General features: G+C 41.4%; 1 gene segment (V, D, J or C); it reads left to right on the plus strand.

Moving 5' to 3' along the window:
* The first annotated feature begins 207 nt into the window (after positions 1-207).
* On the plus strand, positions 208-24,733 carry LOC122548754. The segment is given in 3 exon segments: positions 208-419; positions 14,012-14,321; positions 24,278-24,733. Coding segments are annotated over 3 exon segments (921 nt in total).

Genomic DNA, 24,733 nt, shown 5'->3' on the forward strand with positions numbered 1-24,733 from the left:
TTGCCAGGAATACTAGCTCCATGAACGCTGCAGGATTACCAGCTCAACGAACAATGCCAGGAGTACCAGCTCCATGAACACCGCCAGGGATACTGGCTCCATGAACATTGTAGGAGTACCAACTCCACGCACACCGTCAGGAGTACCAACTCCACGCACACCGTCAGGAGTACCAGCTCCATGAAAGTTGCCAGGAATACTAGCTCCATGAGCGTTGTCAGGAGTACCAGCTCCATGAAAGTTGCCAGGAATACTAGCTCCATGAGTGTTGCCAGGAGTACCAGCTCCACGAACACCACCAGGTGTATCGGCTCCATGAACATTGTCAGGAGTACCAGCTCCATGAATGCTGCTGTGATTATGGGTACTGCAAACGGTGCTGTTACCTCCGTGGCTGAAGCCTGCATGAAGGCTGCCTAGTACGTTACTCCATTCTGGATTAGTGGTGCTGGAAGAGCACAGCAGTTCAGGCAGCATCCGAGGAGCAGTAAAATCGCCATTTCTGGCAAAAGCCTTTTGCTCGAAACGTCGATTTCGAAGCTCCTCGGATGCTGCCTGAACTGCTGTGCTCTTCCAGCACCACTAATCCAGAATCTGGTTTCCAGCATCTGCAGTCACTGTTTTTACCTGGTGTGTTACTCCAACCCACATGGTCTCCGGCTATGCCACTTCTGCAACCTCAGTTAGCACCGAATGCGTCACTCTCGCCTCCCCTGACTTCACTCACTCTTTCCCCACTGTCATGTCACCTTTGCAACCACCACAAAGAACCCCACCGCTGAAAAGAAAGTATCACGATGTATTATAACGAAATTGTCAGGGTTTTAGAATGTCAAGAATATTCTGCAGAGATCATTAGTCCTGTTGCTTGTTGTCAGGCTGTTGTTTAATGTATATTTTATGTGGAGTTTATTTCTGTCGTATCTGTCCGGCTTGCCTTGTCTTGCTTTGCTGCTTTTTATTTTCTTTTCTGTTCGTTTTAGTGTTTGTTCTCTGTTTATAAAATATGGAGGGTAGTTGATGCCTTTGTCATGTTAAAATCTATATAAGAAGGCTGGCTAGGGACAAAAATGCTATTAGAAATTTTGATACAATTCTTACTACTCCGTCACAAGATACTAGTGTCAGTATTCAGCGGGGTCCTAGTGTCCAGACAAATATTCTGCTGAAAGAATTATAAGATTTTCAAAATTAGTAATAGAGAATTTGCTTGCACCACGGTTATGAGGGTGAACTTCCATTAGATAAGCCCTGGACGCACACTAAGGTCCGTGTCATGCTTCAAGATGCCCCTGATCCGTTCGAGTGCCCAATATTAGTTTTAATTGGCTAGTAGAAATTTGCTGTCCTATATAAAACAGTCCCACAGACACAGACCCCAACACACAATCTGATATTAACAAGTCTCACAATCACTGACACCTTTCTCCTACAGTATGATATAATCAGCCCCACAGACACTGATACCAATCTCATTCTGTCTAATATAATCCAGCCCCACAGACACTGATACCAATCTCATTCTGTCTAATATAATCCAGCCCCACAATCACTGAAACCAATCTCCTCCTGTCTGATGTAAACCAGCCCCACAGTCACTGACCCCAATCTCCCCCTTTCTGAAATAAACCAGTCTCACAGACAGTGATAGCAATCTCCTCCTGTCTGATATAAACCAGCCCCACAGTCAGAAACAACATTCTCCCCTGTCGGATATAAACCAGCCCCTCAGACGCTGACACCTATCTCCGTATGTCTGATATAAACCAGCGCCACAGACACGGACCCCAATTTCCCCCTTTCTGATATGAACCAGCCCCAGAGACATTGACACCAATATCGGTTAGTCTGATATAAACCAGCCCCAAAGCCAGTGACAACAATCGCCTCCGTCAAATATAAACCAGCCCCACAGTCACTGGCACTAATCTACTCCTGTCGGATATAAACCAGCCTCTCAGACGCTGACCCCTATCTCCGTATGTCTGATATAAACCACGCCACAGACACTGACCCCAATTTCCCCCTTTCTGATATGAACCAGCCCCGCAGACACTGACACTAATCTCCCCACAAACACTGACATCATCTCCCCGAAAGATATAAACTAGCCCCAGAGACACTGAGACCAATCTCGGTCAGTCTGATATAAACCAGCCCCATAGCCAGTGATAACAATCTCCTTCGTCAAAAATAAACCAGTCTGACAGTCGCTGACACCAATCCCCTCCTGTCTGATATTATCCAGCCCCACAGTCACTGACACTAATCTCCTCCAGGTTTACATAAACCAGTCCAACAGACACTGACACCAATCTCCAACTTTCTGATATGAACCAGCCCTACAGACACAGACACTAATCTCCCACTGTCTGAGAAAATCTATTGCCACAGTCATAGAGTCATAGAATCATAGAGACGTACAGCATGGAAACAGACCCTTCGGTCCAACCTGTCCATGCCGACCAGATATCCCAACCCAATCTAGTCCCACCTGCCAGCACCCAGCCCATATCCCTCCAAACCCTTCCTATTCATATACCCATCCAAATGCCTCTTAAATGTTGCAATTGCACCAGCCTCCACCATTTCCTCTATCAGCTCATTCCATAAACGTACCACCCTCTGCGTGAAAACGTTGCCCCTTTGGTCTTTTTTATATCTTTCCCCTCTCACCCTAAACCTATGCCCTCTAGTTCTGGACTCCCCCACTCCAGGGAAAGTCCTTTTGAATAGTGTCCTGATGCAGCTTCGTTTGTGTGTGTTGGGGTGGTTACTTTCATAGTTTAGGACTTGGTCTGTGTGTGTGGCTTTCCTGTATACTCTTGTAGTGAATTCTCCGTCTGGTGTTCTCTGTACCATCACGTCTAGGAATGGGAGTTGGCTATCCTTTTCTTCTTCTCTCGTGAATCGGATTCCTGTGAGTGTGGCATTGATGATAAACCAGTCCCACAGACATTGACATCAATCTACCCCTGTCTGATATAAACCAGCCCCACAGACACTGACACCAATCTCCTCCTGTCTTATATATACCAGTACCACAGTCACTGACATCAATCTCTCCTGTCTAATATAAACCAACCCCACAGTCACTGATGTCAATATAAACCACCCATACATTCACAGAAACCAATCTTCCCCTGTCTGATATAAAGCAGCCCCACAGAAACTGACACCAATCTCCCCCTGTCTGACATAATCAGTCCCACAGTCACAGATCCCAATATCAAACAATCTGATATAAACAAGTCTCAGTCACTGACACCTTTCTCCTACTGTATGATATAAACAAGCCCCACAGTCACTGACACCAATCTCATCCTGTCTGATGTAAAACAGCCCCACAGACACTGACACCAATCTCCCCTTGTCTGGTATAATCCAGTCTCACAGTCACTGACACCAATCTCCCCCTATCTGGCATTAACCAGCACCACAGTCACTGTCATCAATCTCCTCCATTCTGATATAAACCAACCCCATAGTCGCTAAAACCAATCTCCCCCTTCTAATATAAAGCAGCCACTCAGTCACTGACACCAATCCCCTCCTGTCTGATATAAACCAGCTCCACATCAATCCCCCACTCTTTGATATAAAACAGCTTCACAGACAATGACACAAATCTCCCCTGTCTGATATAAACTAGCACCACAGTCACAAACACCAATCTCCCCCTTGCTGATATAAATCAGCCCTAGAGATACTGATTCCAATTTCCCCCTTTCTGAAATAATCCAGCCTCACAGACACTGATACCAATCTAAATCTGTCTGATATAAACCTGCCCCACAGACACTGACACCAGTCTACTCCTGTCTGATATAAACCACTCCCACAGTCACTGATGTCAATCTCATCTTGTTTGATATCAACCACCCATACACTCACAGAAACCAATCTTACCCTGTCTCATATAAACCAGCCCCACAGAAACTGATACCATTCTCCCCCGTCTGAAAAAGAAACAACCCCAGAATCACTGACACCAATGTCACCATGTCTGATATAACTCAGTCCCACAGTCACAGACCTCAATATCACCCAATCTGATATACACAAGTCTCACAGTCACTGACACCTTTCTCCAACTGTATGATATAAACGAGCCACACAGTCACTGATACCAATCTCATCCTGTCTGATTTAAACCAGTCGCACAGACACTGACACTAATTTTCCCTTGCCCGAGATAAACGAGCCCCACAGTCACTGACCACAATATCATCCAGTCTGACATAAACTAGTCCCATAGTCACTGACACCAATCTCCTCTTGTCTGATAAAAACAATCCCCACAGTCACTGACACCAATCTCCCCCATCTGATTTAAAGCAGCCACTCAGACACTGACCCCAGTATACCCCTCCCTGATATAAACCAATCCAACAGTCACTGACACCAATCTCCTCCTGTCTGATATAAACCAGCACCACAGTCACTGACACCAATCTCCTCCTGTCTGATATAAACCAGCCCCACAGACACTGACACCAATCTCTCCCTCTCTGATATAAACCAGGCAAACAGTACTGACACCAATTTCCTCCTGTCTGGTATAAACCTACCCCACACTCACTAACACTAATCTCCTTCTGTCTGTCATAAACCTGTCCAACAAACACTAACAAAAATATCCTCCTGTCTGATGTCAAGCAGCCCCACAGTCACAAATACCAATCTCCCTCTGTCGGACATAAACCAGCTCCACAGTCGCTGAGAGTAGTAAGGGTATGGAATGCTTTGCCTGCAACGGTAGTAGATTCGCCAAAATTAAATGCATTTAAGTCATCATTGGACAGGCATAAGGACGTACATGGAATAGCGTAGGTGGGATGGGCTTCAAAATAGTATGACAGGGCGGCACAACATCGAGGGCCGAAGGGCTTGTACTGCGCTGTAATGTTCTATGTTCTATGTTCCCCCTGTCTGATATAAACAAACCACACAGACACTGACACCAATCTCCACCTTTCTGATATCAACCAAGCCCACAGACACTTACACCAATCTCCTCTTTTCTGATATAAACTAGCCCCACAGACACTGACACCAATCAACTCCTGTCTAATATAAACCAGCTTCACAATCACTGATGTCATTGTCATTTTTTTTGCTATAAACCACCCATACACTCCGAAACCAATCTCCCCCTGTCTGATATAAACCAGCCCCACTGTCACAGACCCCAAAATCACACAATCTGATATAAATAAGTCTCACAGTCACTGAAACCTTTCTCCTGCAGTACGATATAAATGTGCCCCACAGTCAGTGACACCAATCTCATCCTATCTGATATGAACCAGACCCACAGAAACTGATACCAATTTTCCCTTGTCAGATATAAACGAGCCCATCATTCGCGGACCCCAATATCACCCAGTCTGACATAAACCAGTCCCACAGCCACTGGCACCAATCTCCTCCCGTAAGATATAAACCAGCCCAAAGCTCACTGACACCAATCTCCTCCTGTGTGATAAAAACCAGCCCCACAGTCACTAACACAATCTCTCCCTGTATGATATATACCAGTCTCACAGTCACTGACACCGATGTCCCTAAATCTGATCTTAACCAGCCCCACAGTCACTGACACCAATCTTCACCTGTGGGATATAATCCCGCTGGACAGTCACTGATCCCAATATCACTCTCCCTGATATAAATCAGTCCCACAGTCACTGACACCAATCTGCTCCTGTCGAATGTAAACCGGATTCACAGTCACTGACACCAATCGCCCCCTGTCTGATAAAAACCAGCCCTACAGGCACTGACACCAATCTCACCCTGTCTGATATACACCAGCCCACAGACGCTGACACAATCTCCCCTTTACTGATATAAACCAGCCCCACAGACACTGACACCTATCTCCCCCTCCCCGATACATCCAGCCCAACAGACAATGACACCAATTCCAACCACCCCACGTCTGATATAAACCAGCCCTACAGACACTGATACAAATCTCCCCTTTTCTGATATAAAACAGCCCCACAGGCACTAGCACCAATCTCCTCCTGTCTGATATAAACCCACCCCACAGTCACTGAACTCAAACTCATCTTAAGACATAAGACATAGGAGTGGCAGTAAGGCTATTTGGCCCATCGAGTCCACTCCGCTACATCTGAGTGAATCTCTCCCCCCACACTGGGAACAAGTGAATGACCTTTTCCTCAGAGTGAGCTCGCAGGTCAGAGAACTGAGTGAATCCCTTCCCACAGACCGAGCAGTTTATATCTCTTTTGATATAAACCACCCATACACTCACAGAAACCAGTCTCCCCATGTTCGATATAAACCAAACCCACAGTCATTGATCACAGCCACAGTCCTGAAGAAGGGCTCATGCCTGAAACGTCGATTCCCCTGCTCCTTGGATGCTGCCTGATCTGCTGCGCTATTCCTAAAATACATTTTCAGCCCACAGTCACTGACACCAATCTTCTCCTGTCTGATATAAACCAGCCTCACAGTCACTGATGTGAATCTCATCTTGTTTAGTATAAAACAGACCGACCGACACTCACACCAATGTCCTCCTCTATGATATAAACCAGCTCCACAGTCACTATTACTAATCTCCCCGTCTGATATAAAACAGCCCCACAGTCTCTGATACCAATCTCCTCCTGTCTGATATAAAACAGCACCACAGTCTCTGAAACCAATCTCCCCATGTCTGGTATAAACCATCTCCACAGTCTCTGATACCAATCTTCTCCTGTCTGATATAAACCAGCCTCACAGTCACTGATGTGAATCTCATCTTGTTTGGTATAAAACAGCCCCACGGACACTCAAACTAATGTCCTCCTGTCTGATACAAACCAGCCCCACAGTCATTATTACTAATCTCGCCCTGTCTGATAAAAACCAGCCACACCATCTCTGATACTTATCTCCTCCTGTCTGATATAAAACAGCCCCACAGTCTCTGAAACCAATCTCCACATATCTGGTATAAACCATCCCCACAGTCTCTGATACCTATCTCCTCCTGTCTGATATAAAACAGCCCCACAGTCTCTGAAACCAATCTCCACATATCTGGTATAAACCATCCCCACAGTCTCTGATACCAATCTCCTCCTGTCTGATATAAAGCAGCACAACAGTCACTGACACTAACCTCCCTCTGTCTGATATAAACGACCCCCATTGTCAGTGACACCCATCTCCCACGTCTAATATACACCAGTCCCACCGTCACTGACACCAATCACCTCCTGTCTGATATAAACCAGCCCCACAGTCACTGACACCATTCCACTCCTGTCTGATATAAACCAGCCCCACAGTCACTGACGCTAATCTCCCCCTGTCTGACATAACCAATCCCACAGACACTGATACCAATATCCTCCAGTCTGATGTAAACCAGCCCACAGTCAAAAACACCAATCTCCTCCTGTTGGATATAAAGCAGATCCACAGTCACTGACCCCAATCTCCCCCTGTCTGATATAAACCAGCCCCACAGACGCTGACACCAATCTCCCCCTGTCTGACATAACCAATCCCACAGACACTGATACCAATATCCTCCAGTCTGATGTAAACCAGCCCACAGTCAAAAACACCAATCTCCTCCTGTTGGATATAAAGCAGATCCACAGTCACTGACCCCAATCTCCCCCTGTCTGATATAAACCAGCCCCACAGACACTGACACCTATCTCCACAATCCTGATATATCCAGACTCACAGACACTGACACCAATTCCACCCCCTCCCCCGTCTGATATAAACCAGCCCTAAAATCATTGACACAAATCTCCCCTTTTCTGATATAAACCAGCCCCACAGTCACTGAAGTCAAACTCATCTTGTTTGATATAAACCACCCGTACACTCACAGAAACCAGTCTTCCCCTGTCTGATAGAAACCAGCCCCACAGACACTGACACTACTCCAATCCTGTCTGATATAAATGAGCCCCACAGTGACTGACACCAATCTCCCCCTTCCACAATCCTGATATATCCAGACTCACAGACACTGACACCAATTCCACCCCCTCCCCCATCTGATAGAAACCAGCCCCACAGACACTGACACCACTCTAATCCTGTCTGATATAAATGAGCCCCACAGTGACTGACACCAATCTCCCCCTGTCTGATATAAACCAAACCCACAGTCACTGACACCAATGACTCCCTGTTTGATACAATCCAGCCCCACAGACACTGACACCAATCTCCCCATGTCTGAAATAAACTAGCCCACAGTCACTGATGTGAATCTCATCTTGTTTGGTATAAAACAGAGCCACAGACACTCACACCAATGTCCTCCTGTCTGACATAAACCAGCCCAACAGCCAATATTGCTAATGTCCCCATGTCTGTTTTAAACTAGCCCCACAGAGTCAAATACGTATCTCCTCCTGTCTGGTACAAAACAGCCCCATAGTCTCTGATGGAGAAAGTGAGGCCTGCAGATGCTGGAGATCAGAGCTGAAAAATGTGTTGCTGAAAAAGCGCAGCAGGTCAGGCAGCATCAAAGGAGCAAGAGAATCGACGTTTCGAGCATAAGCCCTTTTTCAGGAAGGTGTCTTCCCATTGACATCGATTCTCCTGCTCCTTTGATGCTGCCTGACCTGCTGTGCTTTTCCAACACTACATTCTCGACTCTGATCTCCAGCATGTGCAGTCCTCACATTCTCCTAGAATATTTCCTGTTCCTGTTCATTTACAATAAAAAAACAATATTACCGAGCCTTAATTTGCAATGACATTAACAAGATTTATTTTGATCTAAGCAGTAACAGAGTATTTTGACATAACAGGTGGGGAGATTCACTTTCTGAAAAAGCACCTCAGTGATATAAGCTGAGACCAGACCGATTTTGGTCACTACTGAGACAAAATACAGTATGTAATAGATATAGTTTTGAGGGAAATAAATAAACTATCTTAACCCAGGAACAATACAAGGTGTTCTAAACATAAACAGACAGAGATACAAGCAATTTAGAATATAATAGAAAAGAAATTGTTGGTGTATTGAAATGCAAACAGAGATGTGAATTTGTGTCTCGACATTCTTCCTAGCTAAATCAATCATTTCAAAAATGCCTTTATTAAATTTCGTGTATCATTCGTCCGCCCATTCCACGAAGCTCACTAGATCTTTAAATTCTGAAGCATCGTCTTCCTGGTTCTCAGTGGTTGCTAGTTTCATGTTAGAGCAAATTGTGATGTTGTGCATTCTGCACCAATGTCATAGTCAAAAATTGAAAGCAATCACACGCCCAAACAATTACAAAATATCATTCTGGATTTCCCTTGAGTCCAAAAAAAACTTGTCCCCTTGATCAATAATTTTGAAAATTTGCTCGGACACTGTTGTGAAGGACGTTTTCAAATAACTTCTGAAGAGAAAATGGTTCCCATCAATCGGATTATAGTATCTATTCGTGTGTTACCCCATAAAAAATGAAGCAAGTTGGTTCACACGAATTGCTCTGAGCAAATCTCCAATGGATCCTTTTATCAAAGAAAATCATTTCCAATGTTATTAGGACTCATCTATCTCCTGTGCAATGGTCTGAATTTTAAGTTGTGTCAAACTGCAGATGAAACTGGCTGATCTGTGTAAAAGTATGGTGTGTGCCTTTCATTTTGTTAATTAACATTGCTGACCTTAGCTGAATAAAGGGATACTGTCCCAAGCACCGTCTGGGGCCATCAATTAAACCATTAATTTCCACATCACTAGTCAGAGTGTAGGGTGGAGTTTATTGACATGTGATGTCATTGAAAAAAGCTTGGAACATTTCGAGAATAAATCATGTGAATTAGAGCTTCTTAATTAGGGATAGTAGGACGATGGATTTACAGTAATGGAAAGTTTTCACGATAGAGAGAGATCACTTCGCCCATCGGACCTGCACCACCTGAAAACAGAGCCTTCCAACCACCAGCCACTTTATAGCATATTGTCTGTAACCCTGCAGGTTGTAACCACTTGAAGTATATAGCCAAGGATATTTTAAATAATTTGAGTGTTCCTGCATCTATTATCCTTTCAGGGAGTGAGCTTCCAGAACCTTCCTGTCATTTTGTTTTCAATCACCTTATTTACCGAGAGTCGATATTACTGTCGACTCTGATCTCCAGCATTTGCAGTTCTCTCTTTCTGCTACCTTATTTACCGAGCTTCCCCCCAAGCAAAAGAGTCCTTTCCCATCAATTTTATCCAGACACGAGAACTGTGTGTTTCTGAAGAAAAATTCTCCTCAGCCTCCTCTGCTCCAAGATGAACAAATCCAGGCAAGTTAGGATTTCGTTATTGCTGCTTTCTTCCAGTCTAAGCAGGATCTTCTGAGACTCATTCTAAAATACTTCCATTCTGACTGTAATGAGGTGACCAATTATTCTGCGATTAGATGAGAGAGTGTGTGCATGTGTGTGTGTCCATGAGTATGTCTGTGTGGATGTCGTAATTTATTCCAATTGTCGTTTTTAGTTTTAGTTTCATTAACGTTAACTCATATCACATAAATTACTCCTTCACCAGGAACTGTGGGAAAAAATCATCATTCCCGAATATTCACGTCAAAATTTGATGGTAATAGTGCAAAAACCACGAGCAGCCATTAAAGTGAATATGGATCAACTAAAATAAAATCTAACCAAACAAATTATATTTTCCCATTTCTCCACAATGGACACGTTTCACTTATCATTTCGGGAACATTGTGTAGGGTTTAATCCATTACCAACACAGATATGACCTCCAATGCTGTAAATCCTGGCTTATTGGATAAAGTACTGGCAGAACTACGTCAATATTCAAACAGTTGGTGCAGCCCTGAGCAGCTTAACGGCCTGTTTCTAAAAGTGTTTCACGCGTCATTTTTAATATTCTTGACTTAATGTCAAAGTAGGAAGGGCTTATGCCCGAAACGTCGATTCTCCTGTTCCCTGGATGCTGCCTGACCTGCTGCGCTTTTCCAGCAACACATTTCCAGCTCTGATCTCCAGCATCTGCAGACCTCACTTTCTCCTTAATGTCAAAGTAAACTGACATGAAAATTAATGCAGACATGTACCCCAGAAATGTTGATAGTAGCATCCCTTTGTTCAGCCAAGATCAGCAATATGAATTAAGAAAGTTTTTTTTTTAAAAACACCCTTTGTTTTGATTCATTATTGACAACAAGGTTTTCACAAAGAGCAAAGTACAAGAAGGGGTTGTTCACTATTCTCTGATGTTTACTATTCACAACTGCATTTGTGAGCGACAGGTGAACCTGTGAAATACATTCAGGATGGTACTGTACATATTTCAGTAGATACTGTGTACATGGCAGTCTCCCATAAACCAGCAATGACATGGATATCTATTTTTTGATGGTGTTTGAAGCAAAATAAAATTGAACAATACGGCTGGGAGAACTTCCTTTCAATTCTTTGAACTAGTATCAAGAGACTGTCTTTGTGGACCTGGGGTGGCAGGAGGATCTTTAGTTTAATAACGCAGCAGAATGTGAGGGAACAGAGTCACCATTAGAAATCCAGATAGACTGGAACATTTTTCACTGGAGGGTGAGAGTTCGAGGGGTGACCTTATACAGTTTATAAAGTCATGAGTGTTAAGGTGAATGGCAAACGTATTTTCCCTCGGGTGGGGGATTTCAACTGTAGGAGATTGTTGTAAGGAAAAAAAAGATATTAGAGGCAAGTGTTTACACTGAACGGTTCGTGTGTGGGATGAGTTGGAAGTGGGTACTGTTACAACTTTTAAAAGACATTTGCATAATTACATGAATATTAAATGTTTGGAAGGATATGGGCCAAGCTTACACAGGTGGGATTAGTTTAGTTTGGGATTATGACTGGCATGGACTAGTTGGACCGAAGGGTCTGTTTCCATCCTGTATCACTCCATGACTCTATGAATATTTATCATTTTTTTCTCAATATTATACATGCTGTCGTGATTTTCCAGTGAACTGATGATGTTTAGATAGTGTTCGAGACTCTGCGAATATTTCCTTTAATGTTCTCCAAGTTACACAACTGAAAAAGGAGATTTTCTCCAGCATTGTTGCTGAGTAGATTTACTTCAGTGGAGGCAGTGGTTGTGGTTTACAGTAGGCTTCCCAGCAAATGGTCATTCCTGATGAAGGGCTCCTGCCCGGAACATCGATTTTCCTGCTCCTCGGATGCTGCCTGACCTGCTGTGCTTTTCCAGCACCACTCTTATCTTGACGGTAATCTCCAGCATCTGCAGTCCTCTCTTTCGCCCTTTTTCCCAGAAAGTGGTCAACCGTGTGACAAAATATCTTTCATCTACTGTAGGAACGCCAGATGCTTCCGGTAAATGAAACTGGCAACTCTTCTGCAGTCTGCTTAATTGCTGCCAATTATTGTATCTGGCAGATTAAATGGAAAATTAATCAACGAGAATGAAATCCTACCAAACCAACTATATTTTCTCATTTATCCAGCGTGGAACACAGTTCACTTGGCATTTCTTCTTTAAAAAGGAAATTCATCGAATACAGCATTCACTGTGTGACTATCGGCAAACAGGAAACCGATTGCATGGCAGGAACTTCTTTACTTCCACCCAAAGGACATTTCAGTTGGTTCACCCTGTTTCTTGTGTATCTTTAAATCTCTTGAATGTAAAGTTAATGGATCCAAACACCCACACTGCACTAACATTTCTTATCGTCTCAAAGTAAATTAATAAACTTGAATTGGCTCGAACTCGCGAAAATTGCTGCACCACTCTCTGACTCATGCATCTCATTAAAACTGAGTGGGCACTTTATGGTAGGGTAATGGCTAATTTATTTGCTGATTTATGTTGGTTAACAGTCCCTGTCAGAGCTACCAGTGAGCAGAGAAATGTACTGTTTATGACGTACATCCGTGGCAATTATTACTGTAATACTCTGTAACTTACCAGACACTCCTGATGTACCCAGACAGTTACGTGCAATGGTTTAGATGTTGAAGTTTTTTTTATTAACTTATGGGCCGGCCTGTTCTAATTCATTAGATTCTCTTTCAAAAGTTTACCTGAGAGTAACGTCTCACTGTCAACTCACTTTTTTAAAAATTCTCAGGCACACAGCTTTCCTTTACTTTGTATTTTAGGGTCGGAGCAATTTGAAAAAAAGACGCAAGGAGAGACATACTGCAATGTAAGGAGGTTCTTCTAATCTCCAGGTTCAAACTGTTTAGTGACATATGCCCACATTCTGAACATAATCACTTTCGACATGCTCCATATTAGGCTGCCTGAATGGAATTTAGAAATGATATGCTACTTTGTAATGTGAGAGAGACTTGGAGTGTCATCAAAAATAAAGGCATTCATTTTATTGGCTGATAATATTATTGAACTTCTTTTTAGCTTTACCTGCTTATGGTTGAATGTAGAAATAAAGGGAGCTAACTTCCAATTGCATTTGTTTTGTTATTTTAAGCAAAATATTGGAAACGATTACCTGAAACCGATCTCAAGCTGTTCAATTTTACTTGCACCATTAAAAAACACTTCCAAATAAGCTATTCAGCAAAACAATATCCCAAGATGTTCTGGATGTAAACACTCTAAAACTCTCAAGACTCTCTAATCCCAAGATGTGTACATGTCCATGTTTAAGAATAATCTCATGTAAATATCTGAGCCCATCTGTTCGGGCTGTGCAAGGTGATAACCAGGATCTAGTCTCAGCCTCCAGCAGGAAACCAACAGACGGAACCTGTAAGCCCGCCCCTTTCAGAGGGCCATATAATCCTGGGCACTGGATAGTAATTCAACACTTCTGGATCGGGTTTGTTTCGAAAGATCTTGACAAAACCGTTTCCATAAGTTATCAGAATGATTGTATCGGCAATTTTTCTCAGTTTGTTACTGACTTTCTTATCATGTGCGCATTTTTGTTCAAGTCTCTTTTTTTCTGTCTCAATGTTAGTTTACCCCAGGAATGTAAAAGACTTAACCATCATTTCATCAACATTAATGTTCATGTTATATTTGTTTTCTTTTTAAATGTGTCCAGTCGGAGGTTATTTTGACTCAGCCAGAGGCAAAGACTGGCCGTGCCAGCGACACCCTGAAACTGACCGGCAAAATCAGTGGGTTCGATCTTGGCAGCTCCTGGATGTATTGGGTCCGACAAGTTCCCGGACAGGGTCTGGAGTGGCTGGTTAGCAACTATACTGCATCTAGCAATTACTATGCCTCGGCGATGAGGGATCGGTTTACTGCGTCCAAAGACACTTCAAACAACATCTTCGCGTTGGACATGAGTAACCTGAAGATCGAAGACACCGCCAGCTATTAATGTGCAAGAGACCACAGCGAGAGGAGCCAGGGCTGGGCTCATTCAAAACCAGCTCAAGGGGACATTTTGTCAAATCCACCATAAACTAACTGTCAGTACGAGTTTTACATGCAATAATACCAACTACGATCTGAAGCAGACCTCAGGCTGCCTCTTACAAAACTATCAAAGTTTAAACTAGCAAACTAGGTGATACAATGGGACAATGTTTTGGGCATGTTATATGTACTGCTAACACTTCCATCAACTAAATGCTTTAACATAATGTTAGTTGTAATATATCTGACAGCTCGGGAAATCACAGCTAATTGTGTTATGTAACTATGGCATTAATTCGAAGCCCGATCAGTACTAAATGTCTATTTCACACGAAAGTTGAGACCGAGAGTATAGAACAGAGAATGAGTGTACGACTCTAGATCACTGTGATACTACAGTGGGTCACAGTGATGTGCACAATGACATCCTCATATAAAAACCACTGACAAGGGTTTATCTCAAGTTGGTGATTACTACCATGGCAGGAGCGAGAAAAATGTAAAACACAATTTAAATGCAATCCAGTAGTGCTAGTCTGTACAAATGAATATTTTTCTACTTTTTTCGTGTTGGTTGCCACGTTAAATGCAGACCAAACCTGTGAAAGTATTCCAAGCTTTAAAAATAGAATGAATAGTAATGCTGAAATATTGCACCGAATCATTTTTAAAGGACTCTGAATCACTGTTTTCCATGAAGCGTTGAAATTAATTATCTGCATTTTACAATTTGCAGTTTACAGTCTGCCATAGTATTTGACACAATGTGTCTCACAATGACATAGCTTTTTTTCTCTCTTGCTTAGTGGGGCCAAAGACCATGGTGACGGTGATTTCAGGTAAGAACCTTAAACTTTTTCAGTAAATGTTTCTATTAACGTTCTATTTATGTGAATAATTTCTGAATTACTTGAAACTCACATTCTGTGCTGAGTTTGGTTTGGTTCCGGCTGATTTTTGTTCAAGCTGTTTATAGACTTCAATTAAGGCTCAGCAAACAGCTAAAGTGGTGATGATGGAGTCCATTGTTCAGTGTATTTCTTTTTTTGATCAGATGGGCATTCTGTGTGTCTGGGTTACTTGAAACACCTAAAGTCTCTTAGCCAGTAAAGCATAAATAATGTTTAATGTCAATGACATCCTGACTGTGAGTTTTATTATCGACAACAAGTGCTAAGTATTTAAAGATGTTCAAAATGTTACCAAACGTGATTAAAATATGCTAAAATATCTTCAATACATTCCCGTATACATAACGTTCTTATCATGATTGTATTTTGTCGTTTATTTTGTTAATTTTGTCGATGACAAGCACGTTAGAAACTGTCATAACATTTTCTTGCGGTGCTATATTTCATTCTGATATGTTAGATTCTGATTTTGTTTTAGTTGATTCTGTTGAAATGAGCAGTTTGGCTTTTGAATTCGTTTTATTTGATTCAGCTGAACTGAGTTGTTTGGCTTTTGAATTTGTTATATTTGATTCTTTTGAATTGAATTGTTTGGATTCATCTTTCATTTAAACCTGTTGTTTTGAGTTGATTGGAATCTGATTTTATTTTCCTTGATTCTGTTTAATTGAATTGATTGGATTCTTATTCAGTTTGTAGAATTGATCTGCGTTTTCATGCTTTCAGTAATTGGTGGTTTCTTTCTGGTGAGGAGATTGTCTGTCTGGATTACTTTTAATCACGAATATTTGTGAAGTTCTTTGTTTTTCCTGAATCGTTTCTGCATTTGTTAAACTCGTATGGCAATTTTTTTTCTCTGGTTGACTGAAAACATTTTATCTGTTTGCAACTGTCTGAAAACCAATGTAAGGCAGAAACACGGAAGTGTGAGAAATAAAAAAAGAAACGACATTTAAGTACATTGACTTTTTTTTTAAAACAATCTCAGTTCTAATTGTAAACTAAGTGAAGTTTGTTTTGAGTAACCTCATTCAAACTAAAAATTGGGACTAAAATCTTAAACTGCAGAATTGATCAGATTACGTAACTGAAACTAAATTTAGTATAACATATAATTATAATGTGGTAACGTTTGTCCATTGAACTAATTTTGTTTTGACCTTAAAGTGATTACTCAATATATGCCTTCAACTGCTCTACTGTGCACTGTACCAGATTGACATGATCAGGAAGGGTGTACAGGTTGGAAATAAATTGAACCATTGTAAGAATCGTTAATGCTTTAAGTCATAGAGTCATAGAGATGTACAGCACAAAAACACACCCTTCTGTCCAACTCATCCATGCCGACCAAATATCCCAACCCAATCTAGTCCCATCTGCCAGCACCCGGCCCATATCCCTCCAAACCCTTCCTATTCATATAGCCATCCAGATACCTTTTAAATGTTGCAAAAGTACTAGCCTCCACAACTTCATCTGGCAGCTCATTCCGTACACATACCACACTCTGCGTGAAAATGTTGCCCCTTAGGTCCCTTTTATATCTTTCCCCTCTCATCCTAAACCTAGGCCTTCTAGTTCTGGACTCTCCCACCCCAGGGAAAAGACTTTATCTATTTATCCTATTCATGCCGCTCATGATTTTATAAATCTCTGTAAAGTCACCCCTCAGCCTCTGACGCTCGAGGGAAAGCGGCCCTGTCTTATTCAACCTCTCCTTATGGCTCAAATCTTCCAACCCTGGCAATGTCCTTGTAAATATTTTCTGAACCCTTTCAAGTTTCACAACATCTTTCCAATAGGGTGGAGACTAGAATTGCATGCAATATTTGGCTTGATGAAATAGTGGTCTAACGAATGCCCTGTACAGCCGCAACATGACTTCCCAACTCCTGTACTCTGTTGTTAACAAACAAGGCTGCTGTTATGACTTCCTATTTCTATTCAATTTATTTATTAGTCTGCTTGATGGTGTGCAGTTTTGTTGGATTTCAATTTGGGAATTTTTTGTGTGTGAGGTTACCTCATGTTCCTTGTTCTGCTGAAAATGTTTGCAGAGCCAGTTCTGCTGCAAACACATCATTGTTCCTCAGTTTTGTGATTTGGTGATCGTTGTTCTATTGAGGAGGGACTGTGCTGGGGTAACATTAAATTTGTTATATTTGGGAAATTGTTTCTGGTTTCTACATTGTTTTTGCACTGTTTACATGGTTGGTGATAGTGAACCGCTCTAGTTTCCTCATTCAATTCAATCAGCATGCGAGTTGAAATTTTATCAAGCCTAATATTAAGTGAAAGACAAATCCCAAAGGTTTTGGAAATGAAGGGAAAACAGACACTTTAGGACGTGATTTTTACATCGAAATAATAATTACCGATTAATCTAAACCACTCTTTACATTCCAAATTCAGAACTCAACTGTCTAGTTCAATCACAAGTTCTGTCTTTAAACAGTTTACAAGTCATAGGGAAATATAAATAGAATTTCATAAGTATAATGTTCTCATAGCTTTTGCTATTGAGTGAAAATGCCATGACTATAATATAATTAATCAAGAAACACTTTTCAGTTCCTCTGTACATCACAACCAAGTGTTCTGGCTGGAAAAGATAATTGGCAAATACTATTTGGAAATTCTGCTCAAAATATTTCCATGAAGAACAGATCAATTTCATTGTTTTGATCAGTTTCAAAAGTAACTTGAGTGAATAATTGTTTTGTCCCTGATTAAACTGAATTTGCAGGAAAAAATGAAAACACTAACTGTGTGATTTAATCTGCACAGTGCTTTAGGTGTGCCCAGTCATTGCGTTTTAAATAAATAGTAACATTTTACAACAAAATATCAACTAAACAGTCATTCGTTAGGAAACAACTGCTGTAGTGAATTATGTGACCAAGGCCAAATTTCGAATTAATTAAAATAATCCACTTGTGAACACACAGGGCAGCATGGTGGCTCAGTGGTTAGTGTTGCTGACTCACAGTGCCAGGGACCCGGGTTCGATTGCAGCCTCGGATGTGTGGAGTTTGCATATTCTCCCAGTGTCTGTATGGGTTTCCTCTGGTTTCCTCCCACAATCCAAAGATGTGCAAGTTAGGTGAATTGGCTATGGTAAATTGCACATAGAATCCAGGGACCTGTAGGTTAGGTTGCTTTATTCAGGGGTAAATACAGGCTGGGGGAATGGGTTTGGGGGGTTACTGTTTTCAGGGTCGGTGTGGACTTGTTAGGCCAAATGGCCTGTTTCCATACTGTAGGAAATCTACTCTGAAACCATGGAAATACTTGCTGCAAACCCAGACAATATATTTTACATCTATGTTTCCAGACATATGCAGAGATCACAAATTTGCAGAAGACAGGAACTAAAGGGTAACAGAACACCTTGTTTACTCAAACACTGAAAATAGAGCAATATTTATATTAATTGGTATACTTGACCGAGTATTGTAATGTAGCAATCTAACGGAGACGGTTCACATTAGTTAAGTATGGTGATCATTTAGATTAGATTTCCGACAGTTTGAAAACAAGCCATTTGGCCCAACAAGTCCACACCGACCCTCCACAGAGTAGCCCACCCAGACCCATTTCTCCCAACTAATGCACTTAACCTACACATACCTGAATACCATGTGCTATTTAGCACAGCCAAATAACCTGACGGTCATGTCTTTGGACTGTGGGAGGAAACCAGAGCACCTGGAGAGCACCCATGCAGACACATGGAGAATGTGCAAGCTCCACATAGACAGTCACCCGAAGTTGGAATCAAACCCGGGTCACTGGTTCTGTGAGACAGCTGTGCTAACCACTGAGCCATGGTACCGCACACATTCGTTTAGAAAGAATCTTAAAGTGTGCAACTCCATTCAGAAACGTTTTGAATTCATATCTTTTTTAACACTCTCGCTCATTACAAAGCAGTTAACAAGAAAATGAACTTGCCATTGCAAAACAAACATGACAGTAAATACTTGCCCTAATGTATTCAACACAAATGCGTTTCCACACTGGAATGCTATATTGGCTTTATGCAGTGCATGCAACATCTCCAAAGTTCAAGAAATGTTTTAAGAATATGTGAAATAATTTAGAGAATAATTCTTTTCCTCCGAAGCTGTGCTTAAATTGGCGATATGCCTTACTTCAATAATTTCGTTAATTACAATGACTTATTAAGTTTATTAAATCGGTGGTTATCTATGTTCATTGTGAACACATTGTCGTTCACCTTAATGGTTAACCCCTGGTTAGTTCCTCTGAAGAATGTTAAATTACAGTGAATCTATTTGACATGAGGAATTGAGCAGATGCATCTGCTAGGTTTAAGACTGTTGTACAGTTTGTTTCAGTGCTACCTCCAACTAACTTGTCCAGCGGTCCTGACCATTTGGAAAACGTTTGGCTCAGATATCTGAATCTCACAGAGTTCATTTTCATCTCGCGCTTCAAAGCCACTTTTATCTGCGATAAATGCAATATTTGGTTAGGTACTTCAGAATTGAGAGCACTGACTAAATTGTTCTAATCAGAATGAACACTTCAGTAACAAAAGGCAAATTGCAAGAGTTGTTGTCAACAAGGGATATTTGATTGAGCGAGGCAGATGGAAATATTCTGCATATTTTATTTGTGTCTCAGTTGTCCACAGTTGTTTAGTGGCATAATGTAGAATCAGAAATTATTTTGAATCTTATTTGAAAACCTATCGCCAGCTTTTAATGTCACTGGCAACTGTCATAACACACTTCAAAACATTTTAATCTATTTCAAACTAAGTCGACCATCTGGTGGAGCAACATTCACAGAAATAAGAGGAAGAGCGTTCTAGGTTGAAATCCAGTGACAGTGAATATATAGCAATGCAATTTCTAGTTTTATTCTTGTGTTACCATAGAGTTTGAACTATTCGGAGCTGTTGTCAAAGTATTCTTGGATAATTGTTGCAATGTTACTTTCAATTGGTAAGCATTCTGTAACAATCCCTGGTTGCTGGAAGGTGTTAATAATTAACATGATTCACTCATAGGTGGACTGTGTTCTCGGTGATAGTGTCGAGCTCATTGTGTTCAGATCAGTTGTGATGTTGCAGTAGTGTCGCTGACTCTGAGGCATATTAGGGAAGTACGTAATACTATCTCTTATTAGTTTAATTCGGGGCAAAAAAAACACATTGAGTTGTTTGGGTGTTGTTGGAATTCCACTCACAGAGGCCTGTTAAATCTATTTAATTGCTCTCCTGACTTGTGTCTCTTCGATATTAAACAGACTTTTGGCGGTTAGCAGCTTTTTCCAGGTCAATATTTGTTCACAAGCTTTTGGGCATCTCGAGCTGGGGTTAATGGAGTAAGTCCTCAAAGAAATCCCAGCTTTTGACTTGCTGTTCGAACAATATCATCTATAACTAATCCAAAGTAAAATTTTTGAAGCATGTATAATGAGATTAGGTGTAGGCTGTTTTACTTTGCATTAACTCAGTACTGCAGCTGAATTTGATTGTTCAGTACGCTGGGGTTTCCATTGGATCCAACACTTGCAGCAGATGGTGATAGCTTTTCCATTCGTCTTCAATTGATATCTCAGATCATTCAGTACTTCTGCTAAGAATTCTTTTCCAACAGGAGTCAATCAAACTTAATCGCTGTCTAACTCAGCAGGTGTCAGTTCTTGGGCCAAAAACATGAAAACAATTTGCTGAAGAGGGTGTCTCTGGACATGAAATGTGTTAACATTGCTTTCTCTCCACATGAGCTGTCAGACCTACTGAGTTTCTTCAGAAATTTCTGTCTTTATTTCAGTTTTCTAGCATTCAAAGTTTGTTGTTTCAGTTAAAAAAAGTTATTTTACATGAAATAAGTTGTTCGGACAGAAAATTCATTTGATCAAATTGAGAATGTTCAGAGATAGTTATTATCAGAGAATCATTGAATGTGAGCAATCTGATCTTGAAATGCCGTTTCACAAGGAACTGTATCATGAAGTAACAATACACTCCAGAGTGCAGTGGCTGCTGTAATTGGGGTGGGGGTTATTCTGATCACTCAAATAGAGAATGTCGATACTCCTATTCCAAATTATCGACAAAAAATTGGGTTTTTTTTAAAGAATGTGTGAAACAATTAATTTGTTGAAATATTTTAATAAAATGTGTTCAGCATCAGTGCTAGTCTAATGAATGACTCAATGATAGGAAGGTAGGAGTACGAGTAGGGCATTCAAATCCTCGAGCTGTTCCACCACTTACTTTGATCATGGTGCATCTGTGAGCTAACTCAATTGGCAAAACTCTTTAACACCTTGGGTTAACAAACAAAACCTAGCCTAGATTTACTGATTTGACTGCCCATAACAAAGGGAGACACCGTTTCTGAAAGATATTTCTATGAGCATTTAAAGTGACACAATGAGGCTGTAATTAATTGCTCATGAAAATAAGCTTTAAATCTCTGACAATTTCCAATTCAAACATCTGAATCATCATATTACATTAAATTAACATTATATTTCTTTATTCCAGGGAAGTATAATGTATGAGTGCCATGCTAAAAATGAGGAAAGCTTCATTCCCATTATATGATTAAGAAATAGTTCTGTTAGTCAATAAAAACACAGTCAAACCACACAGAAGGAAACCTTTCAGCATGTTAGTTGAGTGGACACACAAGTGCCTCAAATAATTTTCAATTTTTCCAGTGGTTATTTGCATCTCTAGACAGGCGTGGAAGTGTCAGACATTTATATCTCCTTGAGAAACCAGTTGTCACCAGCTTACTTGAATTGTTGAAGTTCATGTGGTATTAGTACATTCACAGCGCCTGTTAGAAAGTGAGTTCCATGACTGTGATTGAGGAAGAGTAAAGGCGCAGGGAAATAGTTGCAAGACAAGATGGAACATTATTTGGAGGAAAGCTTTCAGGTGAAGCACTTACATGAATGTGCGTCCTTATCCTCAAAGATCACAGTTTTGGACCATGCTGCTGAAGGCACATGTCCGCATACAAATTAGAAGCTGAAGAATGTCCCTTGGCTCCTCTAGAATGCTATTCCATTCATAGGATCATCATAAATCTTGCTTCTCAACAGTCTTTCCGATACCCGATAAAATTGATCCCGATTGTTTACTGTTCAACGAAAAAATGGTCAACCTTTGGAATTCTACACCACAGAACTTGATTGAGGTCGACACATTAAATGATTTCAAGGAGGAGATAGATTCCTTCAATCCTCAAGAAAATACTATGAGTATATGGGGGAAAAGGCGAGTAGGGTACAAAGTTGGTTGAAAGCCATGAAAATATTGAATGGGGCATGGTTGGTAAGTCTGCACATGACACCAAATCTGGTGTTATAAATGGCAGTGAAAGTTATCTAAACGTATAATGAGATATTGATCAGCTGGGCCAATGGGCTGAGGAGTGGTAGATGCAGTTCAAATTAATATGTCGTTTTGCTTTTTGAGAAGATAAATCAGGTCACAACTTACTCAGTTAATGGTAGGGCACTGGGTAGTGTTGTCAAACAGAGAGACCTGGAGGTCCAGACACATAGATTCTTGAAAGCGTTGTCTCAAGTAGCTAGCCTTTTGAAGGTGTTTGGCGCATGTACCTTCATTGGTCACAGCATTGAGTACAGGAGTTAGGGCTTCATGTTGCAACTGTGCCAGTCATTGAAATGAACCACCAAAGGAAGGGCTAAATGCAGAGACAGTTACAACATTTAGAAGCCATTTGGACAGATACAAGAACTGGATAGGTCTGGATGGAAATGGGCCAAAGGTAGGCAAATGGAATTAGTCTAATTTGGGAACTCTAGTCAGAATGGATGAGCTGGACCAAAGGGCCTGTTTCTGTGCTGTATGAATTTATGGTGGAGCAGGCTCGAAGTTTGAAGGTGCTGAGCTAGTTAGGGGATGGAATCGTAATGTGGGAGAGTTTGAGATGGTAGGCTGTGAGATGTCGGGTGCCTGCTGGGCAAGCTTGAGTGCTCCTCCTCTGGCAGGGTGGCATCAACGCAAATGGTAATGGTCACAAGGATAATTTGGTTGAATTGTGCTTGGTAGGTGAGGGGCAGTTTGAGCTGAAATGCAGGAGGTCTGTCTTCGCCAAACTTGTTAGTGGAGAGATCAACAGGTTGCCAAGCCAATTATTGGAGACCTGGGCATGGTGTCAAGCTGGTTAGTGGAGAGGTGGGCAGGGTGCCAGGCTGGTCAGTGTAAAGGTCAAAAGGGTGTCAAGCTGGCTAGTGGAGAGATGGGCACGGCGCCAGACTGTTTAGTGCAGAGGTGGGCAGGGTATCAGGCTGATTGGTGTAGAGGTCAGCAGTGTGCCAGGCTGGTTAGTGGAGAAATTTTTAGGATGCCAGGCTAGTTAGTGAAGAGGTGGGCAGGGTGTCAGGCTGGTTAGTGTAGAGGTGGGCTGGGTGCCAGGCTGGCTTAGGGGTAGAAGGTCACTGTAAACCTGGCTGAGTGGCAATAATTTTGAATGTGTGGTGAATCATCAAAATCTACCGATTCCTCTGAGAGATTTCATTCATAAGGATAAAGATGAGTGGTGAGATAAAAGCATAAAGGATTTCATGTGTAATTTAGATCCAGGTACATCAATGGCAGGCTTTGATTGGTAATGAGCAAACACCGTTGGGAGCATTAATGATGCCTCTGATGACAGGACAGCTGAGTAGCTGATTAAGAAAAAGATGCATCAAAGGGTATTCTATTCTGATTAGATCAGATAAGGTGGGAAGAAGTCTGGTTTGTGGTGGAACCATCAGCAATGACAAATGGATGGAGTGTGGGCTGGAAACATAGAGGCGACATTCAAATTAAACTTTTTACTTCTGTTACTGAATAGAATGGATAGCATTCTGCTCCTTTGGAAAATGAAAGTGAATAAATCCCAAATTAAACATGGCATATTTTAATATTTAGTGAAATTGCAATATTAATTCTGGATTTTGATAATTGATTTATATTTGTTTCAAATAGTTTGCAGCAATAATACCATTGGAGCCATCAGTGCCTGTCCTCCTGCCACTAACAGAAGAAATCTCCGCACAGAGGTTACTCTCCCTCACCTGTTCAGTGAGATGTTTCTCCTCACGAGAGGTCTTTGTCAAGTGGACAAACAATGACAAGCCTGTGAATCCCAGTGACTACAAGAACACCGAGGTGATGGCAGAGAGCCACAACACCTCCTTCTTCATGTATAGCCTGTTAACCATTACAGCGGAGGAGTGGGGCAGAGGTGCTTCTTACTCTTGTGTGGTGGGACATGAAGCGATCTCATTGACTGTTCTGTTGATGATCTTCAATAATTCCAGCGGTAAACCGAGTTTTGTGAACATTTCACATGCACTGATGGACACTGTTAATTCATGTCAATAAAAATCCCAAAGTTGCATTTAATAATTCAACAAAAGTAATAAAGATGTTTTCCTTCAA

Source organism: Chiloscyllium plagiosum, chromosome 4, assembly GCF_004010195.1.
Source record: "Chiloscyllium plagiosum isolate BGI_BamShark_2017 chromosome 4, ASM401019v2, whole genome shotgun sequence".
NCBI classification, from domain to species: Eukaryota; Metazoa; Chordata; class Chondrichthyes; order Orectolobiformes; family Hemiscylliidae; genus Chiloscyllium; species Chiloscyllium plagiosum.